The 20,513-nt window shown below is 45.4% G+C and overlaps 1 protein-coding gene across 1 annotated transcript in view; it reads right to left on the reverse strand.

The window, feature by feature from the left end:
* Nucleotides 1-6,794: 6,794 nt before the first annotated feature.
* The window catches only part of LOC119165049 (prolyl 4-hydroxylase subunit alpha-2), a 379,434-nt gene continuing 365,715 nt past the window's right edge, over nt 6,795-20,513 (reverse strand). Inside the window, exons 11-16 of the mRNA XM_075873660.1 lie at nt 17,242-17,418; nt 15,764-15,838; nt 10,958-11,020; nt 9,891-9,959; nt 7,965-8,061; nt 6,795-7,313 (exon numbers count right to left, since the gene is read on the reverse strand). Coding sequence (XP_075729775.1) covers nt 7,219-7,313; nt 7,965-8,061; nt 9,891-9,959; nt 10,958-11,020; nt 15,764-15,838; nt 17,242-17,418 — 576 coding nt within the window. The 3' untranslated portion in view covers nt 6,795-7,218. The remainder of the gene's footprint in view (nt 7,314-7,964; nt 8,062-9,890; nt 9,960-10,957; nt 11,021-15,763; nt 15,839-17,241; nt 17,419-20,513) is intronic.

The raw sequence follows: 20,513 nt of genomic DNA on the forward strand, positions 1-20,513 counted from the left end.
CACACAACAGTTTTCATGGTCTAACTAAAATTTGTTATGGGGCCTGGTGAGTGGCCCTTTAGTATATAAAAGGAAGATTGTCTGGCAATTCGTTCAATGTATTGTGACTGCCATATGGGTATACCACGGAAATTAAGAGACACCAGAAGAACAGCGTGAATACAATAATGTACGACAAAGGCAAGTTCTCATTACTGAAAATGGCCGCGGAACGAATCCTGGTTCAGCACAGCAGCCGTTTAAATAGATGATATCACTGGCAGTACCCTAAGTAGTAACAAGACTTATAAGACACATTCTTCCTCTCCCCTCCCATCAGGACACGTGGTGCTCGATACAACTTCTCTGCAAATACACGTTCGCAGGGCGGAATGGCGGCCAACTTTCTGACCCATCCCCGCACTCGCTGCGTAACTGATACATTAAAACAAGAGGTCCACACAACTTATTCGCCTTTATTGAACAGTTTCTGTAGTCTCGCTGCGTTGCTCGGTCTTTGTTGCGCTGTAGTAGTGCTTCATTGCGCTACTATATTTCTCGCGCTTCATTTCGTGCCTCATTGGTTCTTCCGGTCTTTCCGCCGAGCCTCCCCCTGGCCCCTCCAGCGAGGCACTGTATTTCCTCCTTTCCTACCGACTCCTGTCGGAGTGGTACAGCCACCTTCCATTTCCGCCTAGCTTCTTTCTCTCACTTCTCAGGGCTCGTGACCTGGCCTACGCCAGCGACGTCAATGGCGTGGGGTAAACATCCTCAACATCCTCGCAGTGAAAATTCTGGGCCCGATGTTGGGGTGCGTTTTTTCATGTACCGGCTCCTGGAACGGACGGGAAGCGTAAAAGCACGTCCGCTATGACTCACTCTAAATGTGAGTGCTTTGTGGTTGCGTACACTTCGCTGCTGCTAATTTTTTATGATGCCCCGCTGTGGTGGTCTAGTGGCTATAGGGTACTCGGCTGTTGACCCGCACGTCGCGGGATTGATACCGATATATATATATATATATATATATATATATATATATATATATATATATATATATATATATATATATATATATATATATATATAAGGGAAAGAAGTGTATACGTAAGGGCTCGTTATTACGTGTTTTGACACAATATTAATGAGATCTAACAGGCAACAATGCAAAGGAATGCATAGGGGAAGTTATTAGACCGAAATGTAATGTAAATATGAGGAAATAAAATTGGGTGAAAGATAACTTACCGTAAGCAGGAACCGAACCTGCGACCTTCGAATAACGCGTTCGATGCTCTACCACTGAGCTACCATGGCGGCTATCCCCGCAGCCACTTTATTGGGTTTATATGTGAATTTAAACTTGACTTTGCTTCTTCATATTTACATTACAACTGGTCTAATAACTTCCCCTATACATTCCTTGGCCTTGTCTGTTAGATCTCATATATATATATATATATATATATATATATATATATATATATATATATATATATATATATATATATATATATATATATATATATATATATATACATAGCAGGGGCGCCACAGCAGGGGCGGTGCCAGAAATTTCTTTCGTGGTTAGGGATAAGGTTTAGCAACAATGAAATAGCTTATTCAAGGAGCGAGGGTGCTCTTGAAGGAAATACGGCCAACTACAATTTTAGATGGCACAAGCATTTCCTGATAAAATGTGGATGAATATGAGGATACACCAACGGGCGCGCACTCTATAGACTGACGTCAAGAACCAGACGGTAGTACAGACAGGTCGTACGGCGCTACACCGTTGGCCGAGAAGGAAAAACAAAATATCTTTCACCTTGGAGTTGTCTAGCTTAGGCAAACGTGTAAGTAGTAGCGTGGTAGATCAGGCTAGTTGGGAATAACAGTAGACAAGAATCGTAATAAAGTGGAGGCAACAGAAAAGACAAGAAGGGATGCAATCAAGCGTTTGTCTGCGTCCCTCCTTGTTCCTTGTGTTGCCTTCACGCTGTCACGATCCCGAACGTATAAGTACAGTGTCGGCATAGCGTCAGTGCCGAAACAACTGCGAATGCGTAAGTATAGCGTCAACACCGCTTTCGCGGCCCTCTGGTGTGTATACGGCCGGTTAGCCAGCAGCGGTGGTGAGCTGCTGCAGGATCACGCCGTACATGATGACCGAGCCTAGCGTGTTCACGTAGAAGCGGTCGTCCAGGTCGAACGAGTCGAGCGCGGTGAGTGTGAAGGCCTCGCCCAACGAGGCGCAGCGTCGCAGTATCTTGACAGCGCCGCACAGCGCTCCGCGGCGCGGGTCCACGCGGCTGCTCAGTCCGTGACCCAGGGTGGCCGCCATCTTTCGGGCCTCGCCATGCACCGAGCAGAGCCGGTGCGAGAGCAGCGCGTACACCGAGAGAAGGTAGACGTTGCGTGGCAGGCGTACTCCGTTCACCCAGAAGGAGCGGCTGTCCTGGACGAAGCTGCGTCAAGAGGAAACGGCACAGGCTCTAGTTCACAATGTAAACATTCGACAGAAGTTCATCTGGTTGGGTATGAAACTGGGAGTCCAAGCCATCTTCCAGTTTCATACCCAACCAGACAGACTTCTGTCGAATGTTTACATTCAAGTCTATCAGCCAAGACTTCGGACAGGATGCCGTGCTGCTCGTCAAGCGCTACATACGCATTAAGGAAGGCATCTCAGTGTGAAGACGCTGCTGCTAGGTATAGTCTCCGCAGTCACCCCTGAGGAAGGAACCAAGTCGGTTTCGAAACGTCGGGTTTCTTCAAAACTTTTGGTTGGAGTCTAGATCACCTCCCAGGCTCTAGTTGGGATGAAAGACACCATAGCTAGAGCTTGGAGCCTCTGCACTGATACGTGGGAGTTTAGCTAGGCTGAAACGGTGTTTCAACCGTATTTGTCAGTCTAGCACAAGATATTAGAGATCTTTGGAATACCGTACGAAAAACTTGCGGGTATTGCGGACGCAGCGTTGCGGGCGTCGTGGGAGGCCGCAAGATGTTGGCACACGACGCACGCTCAACGCAAACGCGAAGCCTTGCGTGCGCCATTCTAAAGCTCTCTTTCAAACACGTCGCGCCACCGCATTCGACCATGAAAGTCCGCCTAATAAAGAGTCATGGCCACAACCATGGATGATACACACAAAATGTCTCTTTTAGTCAGGATAACTGCAATTTTGGCTTGTTGGTATAAGTTCGTGACGACAAAAGCGCTCCGTCCAGCGGTCTTTCTTAGAGCCAACTAATATAACTGCGGCGGATGTTCGCCGACTGCTTTGGGATGAGTCAGTAGGGCTGGTAAGCACGCGGTAATCATGGATGATTGTTTTCAAACACCACTCATGGAAGTGTTTCACAAAGAAGGATTATACAGGAATCTTTAAATAGACTACCCCGAAACCATGTGTCTAAAACGAAAGGTATAACTACTTGTAAGCTTACCCGCATCAGCAATTGCAATGGTTGAAGAGGCAGTCCTTGGAGCTGCTTTACCGCCAACCTTACGGTGAATCCTAGCACAAATCAACATGTGGAATGAAATGAACTTAATTCAACTTAATGATATCATTTGCTGGTTGAATACCTTGTCGTTGAGTTAGTCCCTCGGAATTCTTTATTGGTAAAGTAAGTGCATGTCGTGCCCAGCGGAGTTCAAACAAGGCTTCACAACCCACTCACCTGAGACCGATGTTTACAGACGCCACGATGGCGAGCATGAGCTCCGCGTACCATACGAGCACCAGGAGGGAGAAAGCCGCTTCCAGAGAGTGAACCATCTTGAGGACGTCGACGAGCACGGCACCGAGCTCCCTGACTTCCTGGGCGGTGACGATTCCCAGCCGTCTCGAAGTGGGGGCCAGACTACGTATGGCCGTCTGGGCGTCTTCCACCAGACGCACGTAGTTGAGCATGACTGCCAGCTTCAGCAGCGTTGTGGTGTAGAAGCAGGCGAGGTCCACTAGTTGTCTGGATGTCAGGGAAAACTTGCCGCCCGAATACAAGGACCGCCTGGCTAGCATCGTAAAAAACATGCGTGATGCGATGGCGCTGAAGTTGTAGTTGGTGTTGAAGTTAGTGTTGGAGCTGGCATCAACGCTGCTGATTGTAGGGCTTGGTCTCCGGGACCTCATAAGACTTGCGTACTTGAACGGCTTGAATGACTGCGCGCACACGTCGAGGATGCCGAAGGCGATGAAGGAAGAGACCAGGAGAGTCCTGCTGAGACTCGGCATTTTCATCTTGCCTTTCCTCGTAGTCTTGTCAACGGCGTGACACGGATGCCGGTGGGGCCGCAGCTTGCCGATCGACGACATGAAGATGTGACCGCTTAGCGCGCTCGCAACGTAACTGGTGAGAAGTTGAAGGTGGGCGAAAGAAGGCGTTATGGTGGACCCGAAGAATACGTCCATCGTCAGAAGAACCAACTGGTACGACGCTATAACGTCGACCATCATGAGGATGAAGTAGCGTCCCCACGTTACGGGAGCCGAACGCTCTGGAGGGTCATCCATCGGTCACTGCAGTCCAGAGCGTGTAGACAGAGACAGGTGTAGACTCAACGGGCTTTGAGCACAGCTCCCATTGACCGGATGTGACGGAGTCTTCCTTGAGGGCTCCAGGGGGTCGTATACTTTCTGACAAACTTGAAAATATATTATGCCTGCTCTGGAATACAAAGCCTATATGTTTTTTCGAGTATGTTTGCCTCTTGAGATCCCTGACGTGTCTTTTGATGAACGCAGCCTATGGCGACAGGAGTCTATATGAACAATGTTAAGAAAAGTGGCCTTGTCTGGCGATGAAATAGAGCGAGCGTATCTGTGAAGCACAATGCTCCATCCCTTCGGGCAAGTGTGTTTACGAGTAGTCCTAAATAACGTGTGATTAAGCCACTGTGACTATACAAAAGAAAATGTGCTGGTCCACCCTGATGTCGCTCGCTCTAGATTGGCTTATATCGCTACCAGATACGCATTTCATGCGACAAAGTACCTTCATTACATTTAATTATGAAATTAATTATGCACGTTCAAAGTGCATGAATGTGTAGGAGCGTCGACAAATTGGAATAGATAATTACAATGCTGCACTTAGGGAGCTCATGAGTAACCTTCAATAAACACGTGCACAGGTGTTGTGGAGATAATGAAAGTATGTACCCGATAATTATTAAACACACCATCAAACAAAAGTCTCATCGACCGGCTGCTCAGTTGCTAACTCTAAATAATGACAGGCATGATTTGAAGTGCACCTTCCTTCGTTCGTGCTCAATAGTCGGTCAACTCGTTATTGTCTTGAAGTGAAGGTCTTAGTGGCCGTGCCTCTGGACATGTCAATAAATTTTTTTTCTGAGTGGCATCGGTACAAAGCGTACGCATACTGCTGTCATTTTCTCAATTTACTAGAAACTAAATATTTCATTCCCAATAAATATTTTAACGAGCGCATGGAGGTGAGCAGAGCCACAATAAGAAGACATCGTCGTTTTTGATGCGTTGCCATAAAAGTTCGGCGCAGATTGTGTGTCGTCGCTTATTTATTTATTTATTTATTTATTTACGTTGCCCAGATGTACACAACATTGTTATGAGCGTACTTTATCTGGTGCATCTACGCAATGTGCAACGGTAAAATATAGAACAAATTGAATTATTTCATTTGCATGCACAGTTCCTTATTTATCTCAGTCCCCCTTTTTTTTTTCGCGTTGTGCACTCTGGACCCTATTGTGAATCTATATGATATCTAGGTCATTCATAGCAGGCTGCAGGAAGTACAACGCACATCATACGAGGTGTAATAAGGCAAAGCCCTTGGAGCGCCTCGTTAAACGAGAGAAGTGACCATCGGTGCCGTCGGCGTTAACACGATAATATAATTGTCACAGTTTGACGTTCCAACGTCACCATGCGATTATAAGAGACGCCGTAGTGAAGGGCTGTGCAAGTTTTGACCACTAGGGGTTCTGTAACGTGTGCACCCAAATCTAAGCACACGGGCCTACACCATTTTCACCTCCATCGGAAATGCGGCAGCCGCGGCCGGGATTCGTCGGCGCGTCTACACGAAGTCCGTAACAGTCAACGAATCACAGTTAACGCCATCACATGACGTCATCACTTAGGCAAGGTAGGGCCAATCACAGGAAAGTTGAAACACCACATGGGTTGCAAAAAGCTCTCGGGAAGGGGGGAGGGAGGGAATGAAGATAAATACATCCCACAGCGAACGATAAGGAAAACAAGATAGTTCGCACCCTCCAGGAGTCTTAGGCTATATGCATATAGAGTTTTTACTGTATGTGATACAGCATCGCCTCTATAACCATTTTTTGTTCATCTGACTATTTATTTTTGTTTACTTGCGTTTTTTTCCTCATCTCTCTTCTTTTTTCCCCCTGCCTTCCTTACCTCTGCGTCTCCCCTTCCCGAAGGAGCAGGCAGGCGTTGTGCCCCTATAGGTGGTAGTTGTCAACTTGCTCTCTCCCTACTCCCTCTGTGTCTTGTGTTTTTTGTTTATACAAACAAATAATAGCAACAGCAGCATATCGCAGCACGTCTGAGACACTATGACGCGTTCGTGAGCACACCGCTTCTATACTTACCTGTTGCTCAGAAATTAAGAAATGGCGGTAGGCGATATGTAGTTTTCAAAGCTGCGTTCTTACCTGCGCGTCAGAGTAAATGTGGCCATCGTAAAAAGCGTCGTTTCGGAGCAAAGTATCAATTTCGTTGAGAGATCAAATAACATTGAATTATGAAGAGATGGGAAACAAAAAAGAAAGCGTGCCCAGAGACCAATTCTTGCATACGTGGTTGAACTGTATTTGCAAACAAGCTTTTAACGCATCACAGTAAAATATGGTGCAAACTACTACACTTGTCTATGCATTGCTTCCTCAAGGCGACGTGTGTGATATACTGCTCAAAGCGCCCTCTGTATTTTAACCGTACTGAAAGCTACGTGCGCTGTATTTAGAACACCAGGCCATTCCTTGACCATCTCTTCAACACCATCAAGGTGCCGTGCGCATGCTTTACATCAACGATCCTCTGGCTTTATTTTTTCATTTTATTAAAAAAACAATGTACGCTAATAGGGACGACCCGTCGTTCCCAACGAAAAAAAATAAAAATAAAATAACGCGAAGATATGAAGATGCGCAAAGGAGGAACAAATAGCGGCAGGAACAAAGAAATGGAATAACACAGGTATAACAAACTATCACAGATTCGCCGAATCTAGCGTCCTTCTCCGTTGCGTCGCCGGGCACGGTCGGCGGAACATCTGGCCGTTGGTTCGAATCCATAGGTTGGCCACTGCGACAGCAAAAAGGAATGAGAAATATTATGCCGGCTAACGTCGATAAGAGCGCAACAGGAGAGGTTAGTAAACCGCGCGTCTTATTCCGTGAGAAAACGAAGGATGAAAAGTTCACATCCTTTAAGCAAATATATGAATAGTCGATGAGAGTTGTCTACTATGTTTATAGAAATAAAAAAGGCACATGAAGGGTTACGTTATTTCGAAACTACTTATTTATTTTATTTGATTTGCATACACAGATACACAAGGACACATAGGAAAGAGGGAGAGAGCAAGCTGGCCACCTTGAGGGGCACAACACCTGCTCACTCTTTCGAGAGGAGGGAAGAAACAGAGGAAACAAAGATTAGAGGGGAGAAAGAGGAAAGAATATGAGGAAGGGGAAGAATGACGAAGACTTTGAGGAGTATTTCGAAACTACACAAATAGGAAGCAGCCACGGAAAACGTGGGATAAATCGATCGTTACCTTCAACTTAGCGTAACGATGACTCGAGTTTAATGACCACGCTTTGTGTCACGCTTGTGGAAGCATTTCGATTCTATTCGAATATCGCTCCTCACAGCGGTCTTCCAGTATGGCCGTCCGCTCTACGGGCTCGAATGGAAAAACAGCACGGCACACCGTGGCAGGCTCATACGTACCGTGCTTCGTGCCGTGTAGCACGGAGCATGCGCCGTGCAAGGTTCGCACGTCGTAGCTGCCGTCTTCGCGCATGTTGTACCAGAAGGCAGCCGAACCCTGCGACGAGAGGCGTACGAACATAAGAAGCGATTTGAGCTTCTGTCTATTTTGTCTGACGTTCAAACACGACTTTGTGCCGATTGATTTCGAGACTTCCTTCACTATATGGCAATGTGTATGAAGAAAAATCCAGCCAGGGGTTTTTAAAGATGGTTTCGATATTTGTAAACATGCTTTAGCTGAAATTACGTGTGACCATATTCCATGCATTTCTTTGAAAACCATTTCTTACACTGCTAGCTGCTTTGCATGAGTGGTCACTTTGCCTATACTTAGCATACCTGTGCGTTTTGTTCCAGTGTACAACTGTAACTCAAGAAGTCCATGAAACAGTTTCCTCACATTTCCTTTTATTGCGATAGGAATTATATATATGCACACTCTCGGCTGGATTTTGCCGTCGGCGTTGATGTCATGCACAGTAAATGTATACGTACCTATACATATGACAATGCAAGAAAGAAAAAAAATCCAGAAAGAAATAACCAACGCACGGAATCCAACGTGAGACCTCTGCATTATGAATGCAAGGCGTTAACCACTAAGCCACCGATTGCTTTTTTTTTCTTCGATGAATGAAATTATCACCAGTAAAGTACATACAGCATACTTCATCAGAAGTCAGGCAAACACACACAAGCGTCAAGAACGGGAAGCCACTCCGGAACGGGGTGAAAAGTCTCAACAACACTTTCTTCTGCAACGTTCAAACGGCAAGGTCTTTATAGCATCTCAGCGGGGGGGGGGGGGGGGCTATCGTGTTTTCAGCATTATCAGCAAGATGGCGCAAAGAGCGCGCGGCGGCTCATCTCTCACGCGTACTTTGACCCACTGAGAGGAGTTGAGAGGGCAATCTCTCGAGCGCCCTCACTGGAACGATTCTGTTGTAGCTACGGCGCGCACAAAGGTCACTGCAATCGCTACACAGTCTCCGTTTGCGAAAAGGGGCGAGCTTTTCAGACACAGCGATGTAACAACTGAGACGCTTATTCGCGTTCATCTGTACCTGGAAGTACGTTTCGTGCGTCATTTGTGTGTGAGAAAGACGCGGGGCACGTTTCGATTTACTCGTCATTCTGCGCGTGACCTTCCAACTTGTTGCTATCGCGTTCATTGCTTCGCCCTTGCGGCAAAGCTGTGACTTTTTTTTTTATCAGACCACTATTGGAGCCAACCATCGACAACATAATTCAATCGAAACACTCCTTGTTAACGAAGTTACGAGTAATAAATAGGTACCATTCTCCTATTCTCCGCCTTTCATTCTCATCTACCTGAACTTTTCCTTCGAGCGCTCGGGGCTAAGCTTTGCCTTCACTGGCCTGTGCCGCGCGTTCCACAGCCAATCAGATCAGCAGCCACTGTGACGTCAAGTGGGCAGAACATACCACTTTGTTAATGGGTGGCTGAAAACGCGTTTGGTCGAGTCGCAGCGATCTGCAGCGTTTCGAAGCTCTGAAGCGTTGTAGTAAATTACACAGTTTACGCAGAGATCTCAAGTCGGTCTCTAAATAACCCTTGGGAGTTGGTCAACGGGCCCAATATGTTTGTACAAAAACGTATAAACTGCTTCAGGGTCCCTTGAACAAAATATTCACTGCCAGGACAGTCGGCTCGTAGACTGGAATAGATAATATCGCGAATTCTAAACAGGAAAAAGCAAGAACAGTGACACACAGGACAAGCGCTAAACCCGTGCATCACTGTTCCTTCTATTCGCTGCGTCGAATCTCGCGTTATTCAGTATTTAAGACTGTGCGACTTGGTTGCATAACAGGCTTCCACAACAGTTTTCTTTCGAGGTGTACCGATCGATTGACACTTACCATTCTCGGGGAGACACCCGCCTTGGCGTAGGGGAACACAGTCGAACCTCCCAAACTCACATCTGAAAGCTGCTCCGTCGAAGAGGAAATGGGAAAAAAAAATCTGCATTAACGAGGCAAAGCAGTCGCAACGACGATACAAAGATAAGAGTTCAATCCGTGCAATTGTAACGAAACGCGAGATACAGGTAATTACGAAGTACAATTCACAGACGCTGTTGAGACGGTGCATTGAACAGAATGTCGTGAGTATTTAGTTGAAGTAACTCTGTTTGCGCAGCGAATGTCATGTGGCTTGCGTGTCGACATGGTCACTTGTTTTTTTGGGGGAAGCGCCTACTTCCCCTGTCAGCAATTACACATAACTGATCCTCGATCACGTTAAGATGATGAAGTGAATAAAAAAAAAAAACTTGTGCGTACCGTGTGTGATAAAGAAAGGTCAATGTTTAAAAAACAGGAAAAACATATATAGGTTTAGGATTCACTTGGTTGATCTGTGATATTCATTGCACAGATAGGTGTGCTCGCTTTGTAATCTATAACACCACCCACTTACTTAGAGCAAGCTTTAATGGTCACGTCCAGATATCTAGAGTAGACGATATCATCTTCGGGAATGACTGGATTCACTGCATGTAACTTTGTATAGCCCTTTTAGTACTAAAAGCCGCCACAGAAGTTAACTCCAGTCCCCCAGTGCTTTGTATTACGCACAAGTACAAATTTCATATTAACCCTTCACAGTCCGTTATTTTTTTTTACTACTTTGTTTCCCCTCGGCAACGTATGCTACAATGGCGTCGTTGTGTGCCACTTCCGTTGTGCAGGCGAGCTTCTCATTGTAGCCAAGAAGCTCATAACTGTAATGGCATGTGCATTTTTCGTTCCTTGTGTTGAACGGAAAGAAATAGAGGAAGACAGAAAGCAAGCAAGAAAGCAAGGAGAAAGAAACTGGCGAAAAAATGTGGCGGACGGCTCGACGAAAGTGAAGCGCAGCGGCCCACTTTCGTTCCACGTGTCTGGAATGTTCAAGCAGCGAACGACGGAGGTGGTCAGAGACTTACGTAGAACATGAAGGTAGCGATGCGGTCTCCAGACAGCTTATCCGTTTCATCAATGTCTTCGAGCTGCGGGCGGAAAAGAACAAAGAAAAATAGATAAATACAAGCATAAGCGTCTAAGCTTCACGCATAGGCCTACGAAGTACGGCATATGCACGTGATAACGAAGAAATATAAGGGAAAACGCAAAAACGCGCGCCCGTAGTTGAGAGGGCACATTCACGTTTTGGGGTCAATGACGGAAGAAGTCGTGTCGTTTTCACTCCGTGTTCTAAGCGTGGCGGCTCGGTCCGCCTCCGAGACTTCGTGATATACTGTCGTTGTTTATTTATGTGTATATATATTCTGGCTTTCTTGCAGGATGAGGCGGATGCAAGTGCCCCACGCGCGCTACGTCGGGCACCCTGCTGACACGTATAGTTCTGAATGAACGACGAAAATAAGGATAAAAAAAGTAAAAAAAAAGGAATGTATCTGCGGGAGCGGAAACACGACGAAAGCTCGCTTTTCAGCCGTCCGACGTAAGTCACGACTATTGCGAGTACAGGGATGATTGTCTTCAGGGACTAACATTTTAGATAGTGTAACTTAAAATGCAGGGGTGTGAAAAGCTTAATTTTTTTAGGGGAGGGGGGGGGGTGTTCTGCTACTTCTTAAGTATCTGTGTGTGTTTTGGTGTGTTGGTGTGTTGGTGTATATTATCATCATCACCATCATCATCAGCATCATCATCATTGTCGTCATCGTCGCCGTCGTCAGTCCTGTAGTATGCCCACTGCATGGCAACTGCCTCTTCGATGTTTCTATAAACTATTTCCTTACGCACGCAGCATTCACGTCATCTCAGCTAAACGTATTCCTTCAAGACAAAAGTTTATGCAACTAACCGATACTCACCTATGCGACAGCAAACTGGAGGCTTGCAAAACGTATGCTTGTTATGTTAAGGACAATGCAGCAAGCCACGGAAAGATAACCGATAGGTATGCATATCCGCATGCATAACATGAAAAAAAAAAAAAAAACAATCGGCGGGGGAGTGGGGTTGCAGGGGGTCTATGACCGTGTTCGGGAATAAAGTGACTTCGCCATTCTATGCCATTGTTAAGATGTAAGTATACTACAAGCTTATACGTTTCCTACGAAGCATGCCCAATAAACATCTCGAGCATTGGGACGTCCACGAATCCGCGTATTAAGCAGCGCATTTCCAAGGACCCGCTGTTGTTCGTCAAAGTCTTTATAATTTCAGTTCGCACAACGCTCCCGAAACGTGTAGACCCGTATGTATAGTTGGACAGTTTGTGGGCCCAGAAGAACCGCAACTATCCCGCCGGTTTCGCAATCAACTACTATGCAGCGAAAACAGCGTGACTGCACGCGTAAAGAACGAGTTACTTTTTGGCAAATGAAGGCTCTACCAGTTGGCGTTGCGAGAGGGTGGCACACCGTACACGTGCTCCCTCAGCCCGAACTTGTTTTCGTCATGACCATTTGCCTGCCGGGCCATCGCTTCAGATCAAGTAATTGGCACCTCACCCCCCCCCCCCCCCACCCCTAAAAAATTTTCGTGTGTGTTCGTGTTTTTCTCTTATTTAATTTTAACTCTTGCTCTCTCTCTTTCAACCTCCTATTCCCCGACCCTAGTGTAGGGTAGCATACCGGATACTAGCAACTGGTCAACCTCCCTGCCTTCCTTTTTTGCTCGTTTCTCACTCTCTGCCTACGCCCCTGTTGCGCTATCTAACGTGGTCTCTCATGGTTACGATGAATGCGCCCCCAATAGTGAATCAACAAATCAGAAATGACAACACTATATATGGTTAAAAATAGTTGGGTTACATTAATAATGACTATCCAGTTTTTTTTGTGAGTATGACCTAACTACGTTACAAAGTAAATCTCACCCTAAGTACTGACGCCAAATTACTATTACTTTTGAAAATCAATGAAGTTACGTCATAATTACCTTAGCAGCAGTTTGCCATTCATGCGCAACGCATGGAAACGTTAATTATAGCACATACGAAACGAAATCTCCGAGATTTTCATACAGCTTCCCACGATTGAGGAATAACACTCGCATGACCTTTTTTTGCTGTTATTTTTGCTTCCGGTATATGGCAAATTTTATTATGCTATAAGAAAGCTGGACATAATGAATTTTAGTTTCCTGTATCAGAACACTAACGGAGGTGAATTGCTATGCAAACGGTTTGCAGGGGATCCAAACGATAAAAGCTGCAATTAGAAGCTTTGTATGAGCCTCGCCACCTTATGCACCGGGCAGCTTCATAGCGGACGCACATAAAACAGACTAACGTAGTGCAGTATAATGCACCAAAGTGGTTATGATTAAAACAATAAGCGATGTAAGAAATAGAAGCACTTCGTAAAATCATAACAACGAAAGTTCGTGAAACGGAGCTCTTACAAGATTAGTTACAGTCGTAAAAAATATATAGAGTAGATCCTTTTGTTGAGCAGTTTCCGCTAAACTAATTGCTTGAATTATTTCATTACAAAGATTATTACAGTAAAAAAAATCCACGCATCTCCATGAAGTGAATGATTACGAGTGGTCGAAGCTAGATGTCAAGGTCTATAATGTCTATCTTGACGCTACCGACTATAGTATAAATAACGGACGGACGGATGGATGGAAGGACGGACGGAAGGACGGACGGAAGGACGGACAGAAGGACGAAGGCGTTCACGTATTGTGCTCTCATATGCTTGATTGATGTACACATCAAGACGGTTTTTTACACTGATGTTTTCGCTTTCAGATGTGCAGATGTTAAGTTTCGGTTTTGTGTAGCGTGACGCTCTGCGACAAGGCTATATAGGACCTCGGGCGCTTTGCCCCAAAATGTAATTTAATTTCCTCAGCTTCATTACTGACCTGTCTGCAATAAACTACAGCAGAATGTCGATGTGAAGGAATTGGGACGAAGTCTGGTGTTTTAGTACTAAGTATACCCTCTATATAGGTGGATCTTCAGGTTCTAATTCGACGACGACAGAAAAAAAAAAAAAAAAGAACAGTGAGGGCGTAACTTATCTTCCACATGTATCTTCATTTCGCGTTATCTGTATGCACTGTCGTAAGATTGTCTCGACTTTTATTGCCCATTATCACACTCTGTCGCGGCCAATGCCCAACTGCGAAAGGAAGTATTTTCCTCTATGATACGACGAGTTTCACATATTTGTTGTCGTTTCCCGGTTTCGTCTCTGCACTACAACTTCCTCTGCTTTTCACCTTTTTTTGTTTCGTTACTGTATTTCAACTAGACGTGGGCTATTTATATTCCGCAATATGGTTTTTCCCAGGAAGATCGTATCACGAGCACGTTACACCAGGAACTCAGCGACCCCTGCGGTTCGGTGAGCTGTATCGTCTATCGAACTTATAGCCGTGGAGTTCCTCCGCGCGTCGCCCGAGATATACTGTGGCAGTGAATTTGCATGCAGACTGGCGAACCCATTTTGTCTTATCGCAAACCATGCAGCTCGCGGCGCATGGCCTAAATGTCACTGCGCATCGCACCTGTTGTTCTTTGTGAATGGGAAGCAGTGATTGTTGTTTCCTGATTCCTCTAATCTACTCCGCAGGGAGTCTTTTTCTTTCTCTTCTTATAGGACCTGCATTTATTTTATCCTTAAAGAGATAGCGTGGCAGCGCCTTGGGCTGAATGAATTAAATCTACGATAGAGTATGCCATGATATCCCGTGTGAACTATTCAACCACGTGCCGCAGCAAAGAACTGAAATCTGGTTTTAGGGAACTGAATGCACGGCTTCACAATGGGACACACCACAGTGTAAAAGCTTTCTATTACGGGTAAAATATTCAGGTCCATCAACGCGCGCCCATTTCAAGGTACTAGAACATTTATTTCTGTTTCTATCTCGTTTTCTAGAACTCTGTCCCGATTTGAATGCAGCCTCAGGAGTGGGGATTGAACTTGCGACCGCTCATAGGAGAGGATGTACGCATACGGCCACTATTCCGGTCCGTAAATTTCAGGCATGTTCAAACGGAGAACGGAGTGCCCTCCATAAGCGTGCGACCAGGGAGAGATAGGAACGGATGAGCACCCCCCCACCCCCCTAATCATCCAGAACGGAGGGGGCAGGTAGTAGGCTGATAAATTTACCGATTTAAATATTCCACGTCTTTGTTTTAATACGCAGGGTTATGGCTGGGCATGTTGTTGACGATAATGTCGATTAAGAACCGCCGATGTTACATTCAAAAACTTGTCGCTCCCCACCTATAGAACGGAAAGCATGGGAGCAATGACAGCCCTTTGAGGGAAGCACGTCACCGCGTCATTTTTATATTTGCATCCATTGCAGAGCTGTTTTTTTCTTTCGAACTTGACTGGGGGGGGGGGGAGGTATTGCGCTGTGGTAAAATAAAACTTGCCCCCCCCCCCCCCCCCCTCCTCTCAGTGAATAACCTTGCGCATGTGCACGACGATGGTGTTCTCCATCAAAGAAAGTTTCCACGGTGAGCACAGAGGGAATGTTTTAGGTGTAATCAGATGTTTAAAGAGTATCTGGAGTAGCAGTGCTAAAGTGGTATAGCCGCGCCGCTAAATAACAGGCAGTGGGCTCAATTCCAAGGACCCCCAGGCACATTCCTTCTTTCTTGTGTCTCTAGCTCCCCCTCCCCCCCTCCTTCTACACACAGGCACACAGGACGCTGCCTTACCACCGTGCTCCATTACGGCTTGCAGGAGCAGTTATCTTGCCTAACCTAAACCGCTATCGGGTTTCGCGAGCTGCATTCGACTTACCTGCTCCTTTGTGAGGCCCTCGAACAGGTAGTCGTGGTGCGGTTCGTAGTGGCCACCGGGTCCGTATGAGTTGTACTGTGTTTTGCGTTCATGCGGAAGAAATAAAACAAGAGAGAGATGAGACCGCGATTGTGAACGGGAAGAAGCGCGAGAGGCAAAGCGTCGCACTTGCGACATATACTAAAGGAAAGAAACGTAAGGTCAAACGAGGGTATCGATGTGCTTCTTCCTTAGTTGCATGCAGAGTCTAAGCTTAAGACTAGTCGGTGCAGCCAGTGATTCACCGATTAAAACACTGCTAGATTCACCAGTGATCCGGCTGTGTTCGCGGTGTTTCCAACGACAAAGTACGAGACAGAAAGTCTGCCTCGCAAATGCCTTCGAGAACTGCATGACATTACGGATCGTCCAGCACGGATAGCAAACTTTTTTCCTATATGTTCCTCTAGTTTACTCATGTATGAATGAGTGAATGCTGTTGTAACCAAACTAGAGTGGATTGTCAATAAGAAATACCATAAACAAGAGAAAAAGTACAAATAAGAGAGAATGCCTATAGATAATGCGTGAAACGAATCACGGCGTCTTTAGGGAACAATAGAATACGAGGTAAGCATTTAATTTTGGTAAAATGAGAACACCGACAAACTAGGTGCCCTACCCATTACCAATGTTGACAGGAAATACTGGCAGTGCTAACGAGAAGGAATCTCTCGCTCACAGCAAGCGAGCACCAAAGAACGCTCAGTCGAAAGTCATGAGAAGATACGGAGGCAGCAAGCTCTAAAAAAAAAAAAAATCTTTGCTCTCAAACAAGAGTAGCTGAATTTTTGAACTCTATTGTTAGAAACAAAAATACAGGAAAAGGAAAACACGTTGACAGCATATGCATCCATGCAAGTATAACATACATAAATTACAGGCGGCAAATAGAGTTACAACAATGAATGATATTTTAGCTCAAGATGCAGATTGTTTTAAAAAAATATATGACATACGCAGATACATAACACACTGAAGAAGAAAAATACTCTACAGTTTCAACAGGTTCTGGTTTGCATAATAATACAACTAATATTTTTGTACATAAGGTAATAGCATTCCAGGTCAGCATACAAAACATTAGTTTAACATTATGACACTTTTCGTCATTTCACTAAACATATCAGAAGCCTAATAGAGCTTTTCGTAATGACGTTTGAGCCTCAGCATGAAATCATTTTGTTGTTTCACTTGCACTGGTCGGTTAATTCACAATGACTTAGAAACAATATCGACTCGCCTTTTGCCATAAACATTTTTACCAGTGGTTTTAGGAAGTTAGCGAAATGACGGGCTCTTTTTTGCAATTGTTCGCAAGCCATAAAAAGGGAGCGGTGAAGAGGGACATCGCATGTTAGAGACTTGTACTCCATTATTCTTGTTTTATAATTTGTGACCAATCCGTTGCGACAAAGATCTTTTAACTGAATTCTCACCTGCAATATCTCGGAGTCCCCGCGCTCGTAGTCCGTAGACAGTCCGGTGAGCATGGAGACCCGTTGGTTGACCCTGACCAGCAGAGGGTCGGAATCGGGGCTCACCCAGCCCACCTGGCTGATACGGCCATGGGACACTGTGTTCTGTGTGGTCTCGCGCACTGTAGCACGGGCCAACTGCACAAAAAATGGAGAAAATGGGAACACTTTACAGCGATGCCGCTAGAAACACACACACACACACACAACAATATATATATATATATATATATATATATATATATATATATATATATATATATATATATATATATATATATATATATATATATATATATATATATATATATATATATATATATATATATATATATATATATATATATATATATATATATATATATATATATATATATATATATATATAAGGGAGAGAAGTGTACACCTAAGGGCTTGTTTTTCTGTGTTTTGACACAATATTCATGAGATCTAACAGACAGTAATGCCAAGAAATGTACAGGGGAAGTTATTAGAACCAATGAAATGTAAAGATGAAAAAAAGAAAAGTGGATGAAAAAATAACCAGCCATGAGCAGGAATCGAACCTACGACCTTCTAATAACACGTTCGATGCTCTAAGCACTGAGCTACCACAGCGGCCTTCCCTCCGTCCACTTTTTTGGGCTTATATGTGAATTTAGAAGTAGGAGTGTCAGTCAGCGCCATCTATAAGCCAAGCGACGAGTGTGAATTACTCTTTTATGCGCATGTTTGGCGTCACGTAGCTCGTGAACTTATTACGAGCGGGCAGCTGATTAATAGTCCCTCGTATACAACCTAATGACACCAAGTCTGCCAGTACGAGACCCTCGTTAAATGAAATAAGGGAAAGAATTGTATACATAAGGGCTCGTTTTTCCGTGTTTTGACACAATATTAATGAGATCTAACAGACAGTATTGCCAAGTAATGCACAGGGGAAGTTATTAGAACCAAAGGAATGTAATTAAGAAGAAAGAAAAGTGGATGAAAAAATAACCAGCCGTGAGCAGGAATCGAACCTACGACCTTCGAATAACGCGTTCGATGCTCTAAGCACTGAGCTACCACAGCGGCCTTCCCTCCGCCCACTTTTTTGGGCTTATATGTGAATTTAGAAGTAGGAGTGTCAGTCAGCGCCATCTATAAGCCAAGCGACGAGTGTGAATTACTCTTTTATGCGCATGTTTGGCGTCACGAAGCTCGTGAACTTATTACGAGCGGGCAGCTGATTAATAGTCCCTCGTATACAACCTAATGACACCAAGTCTGCCAGTTCGAGACCCTCGTTAAATGAAATAAGGGAAAGAATTGTATACATAAGGGCTCGTTTTTCCGTGTTTTGACAGAATATTAATGAGATCTAACGGACAGTATTGCCAAGTAATGCACAGGGGAAGTTATTAGAACCAATGGAATGTAAATAAGAAGAAAAGTGGATGAAAAAATAACCAGCCGTGAGCAGGAATCGAACCTACGACCTTCGAATAACGCGTTCGATGCTCTAAGCACTGAGCTACCACAGCAGCCTTCCCTCCGTCCACTTTTTTGGGCTTATATGTGAATTTAGAAGTAGGAGTGTCAGTCAGCGCCATCTATAAGCCAAGCGACGAGTGTGAATTACTCTTTTATGCGCATGTGTGGCATCACGTAGCACGTGAACTTATTACGAGCGGGCAGCACATTAATAGTCCCTCGTATACAACCAAATGACACCAAGTCTGCCAGTACGAGAGCCTCGTTAAATGAAATAAGGGAGAGAGGTGTATACCTAAGGGCTCGTTTTTGCGTGTTTTGACACAATATCAATGAGATCTAACAGACAGTAATGCCGAGGAATGTACAGGGGAAGTTATTAGAACCAATGGAATGTAAATAAAAAGAAAGAAAAGTGGATGAATGTATATATATATATATATATATATATATATATATATATATTGTTAAGCGGTTTATTGGCGGACACTCAGCGATGATTAACGACAGCGACAGTCAATGCGGGGATCGGCTCTCTGCGCGAGCTGCTCTTCTTATGAAAAGGGCGACCCACTAGAAGGCGCTGAAGAGGGCGACCCACTGTTCAAAGGCTTTACCACAACTACCCCGGGTAAGAAAAGGGAGCCGCCTGGCGACCTAACAGGTGGTCACAATGAGCGGGTCATGGTAGGCCTTCAGGCGCTCCACGTTAACAATGTCGCGTCCTGGACGACGCATGTCCGAAGATGGTTCGATAGGTTCAATCAAGTAGTTGACTGGGGAAGTGCATTTGACGACACGGTAGGGGCCTTCGTATTTGGGCAATAGTTTTGAAGATAGGCCAGTTGCAGTAGTAGGGATCGAGAGCCAGACGAGCGCTCCAGGGAGGAACGTGGGCGCAGTAGTGCTGGCGTCAGCGCGAATGACTTTTTGCCGCTCTTGATCATGCGCTGCAAGTGTCCTTGCAAGCTCTCGACACTCTTCAGCAAGCTTGGTTGTAGCAGAAATAGGCGCCCACTCGGACGGATCTGGCTTGTACGGAAGTATAGTGTCGATGGTGTGCGACGGGTGCCTTCCATATAATAAAAAGAAAGGTGAAAAGCCAGTAGTGCTTTGAGGGGCGGTGTTATATGCGTAGGTGACGAAGGGTAGAATGTCATCCCAATTTGTGTGATCGGCGGCGACGTACTTGGAAAGCATGTCGCCGAGCGTACGGTTGAAGCGTTCCGTGAGGCCATTCGTCGTCGGGTGGTAAGCAGCAGTTTTGCGGTGAACAACGTTGCACTCTTTGAGAATGGCTTCGACGACTTCAGACAGGAAGACGCGGCCTCGATCACTGAGCAGTTCCTGAGGTGGACCGTGTCGCAACATGAATCGTTGTAGCAGGAAGGAGGCCACATCGCTCGCTGTAGCCGCGGGGAGAGCGGCAGTTTCGGCGTATCGCGTGAGGTGGTCCACAGCAACAATGGCCCAGCGGTTACCAGCTGACGTTAGTGGAAGTGGCCCATACAAATCGATGCCAACGCGCCCAAACGGCCTGGCAGGGCAAGGTAGAGGTTGCAGACCTACTGGTGACAGTTGCGTTGAAGTTTTGCGGCGCTGACATTCTATGCAGGAGCGAACGAATTTCTGCACGTAGCGGTACATGCCGCGCCAAAAGTACCGTTGGCGAATGCGGTGGTAAGTCTTCGATACCCCGGAGTGCGCACATTGTGGATCAGAATGAAAGAATTCGCATATGTCAGAGCGCAGACTGC

The sequence above is a fragment of the Rhipicephalus microplus genome, chromosome 9 (assembly GCF_043290135.1).
Source record: "Rhipicephalus microplus isolate Deutch F79 chromosome 9, USDA_Rmic, whole genome shotgun sequence".
In the NCBI taxonomy this organism is placed as follows: Eukaryota; Metazoa; Arthropoda; class Arachnida; order Ixodida; family Ixodidae; genus Rhipicephalus; species Rhipicephalus microplus.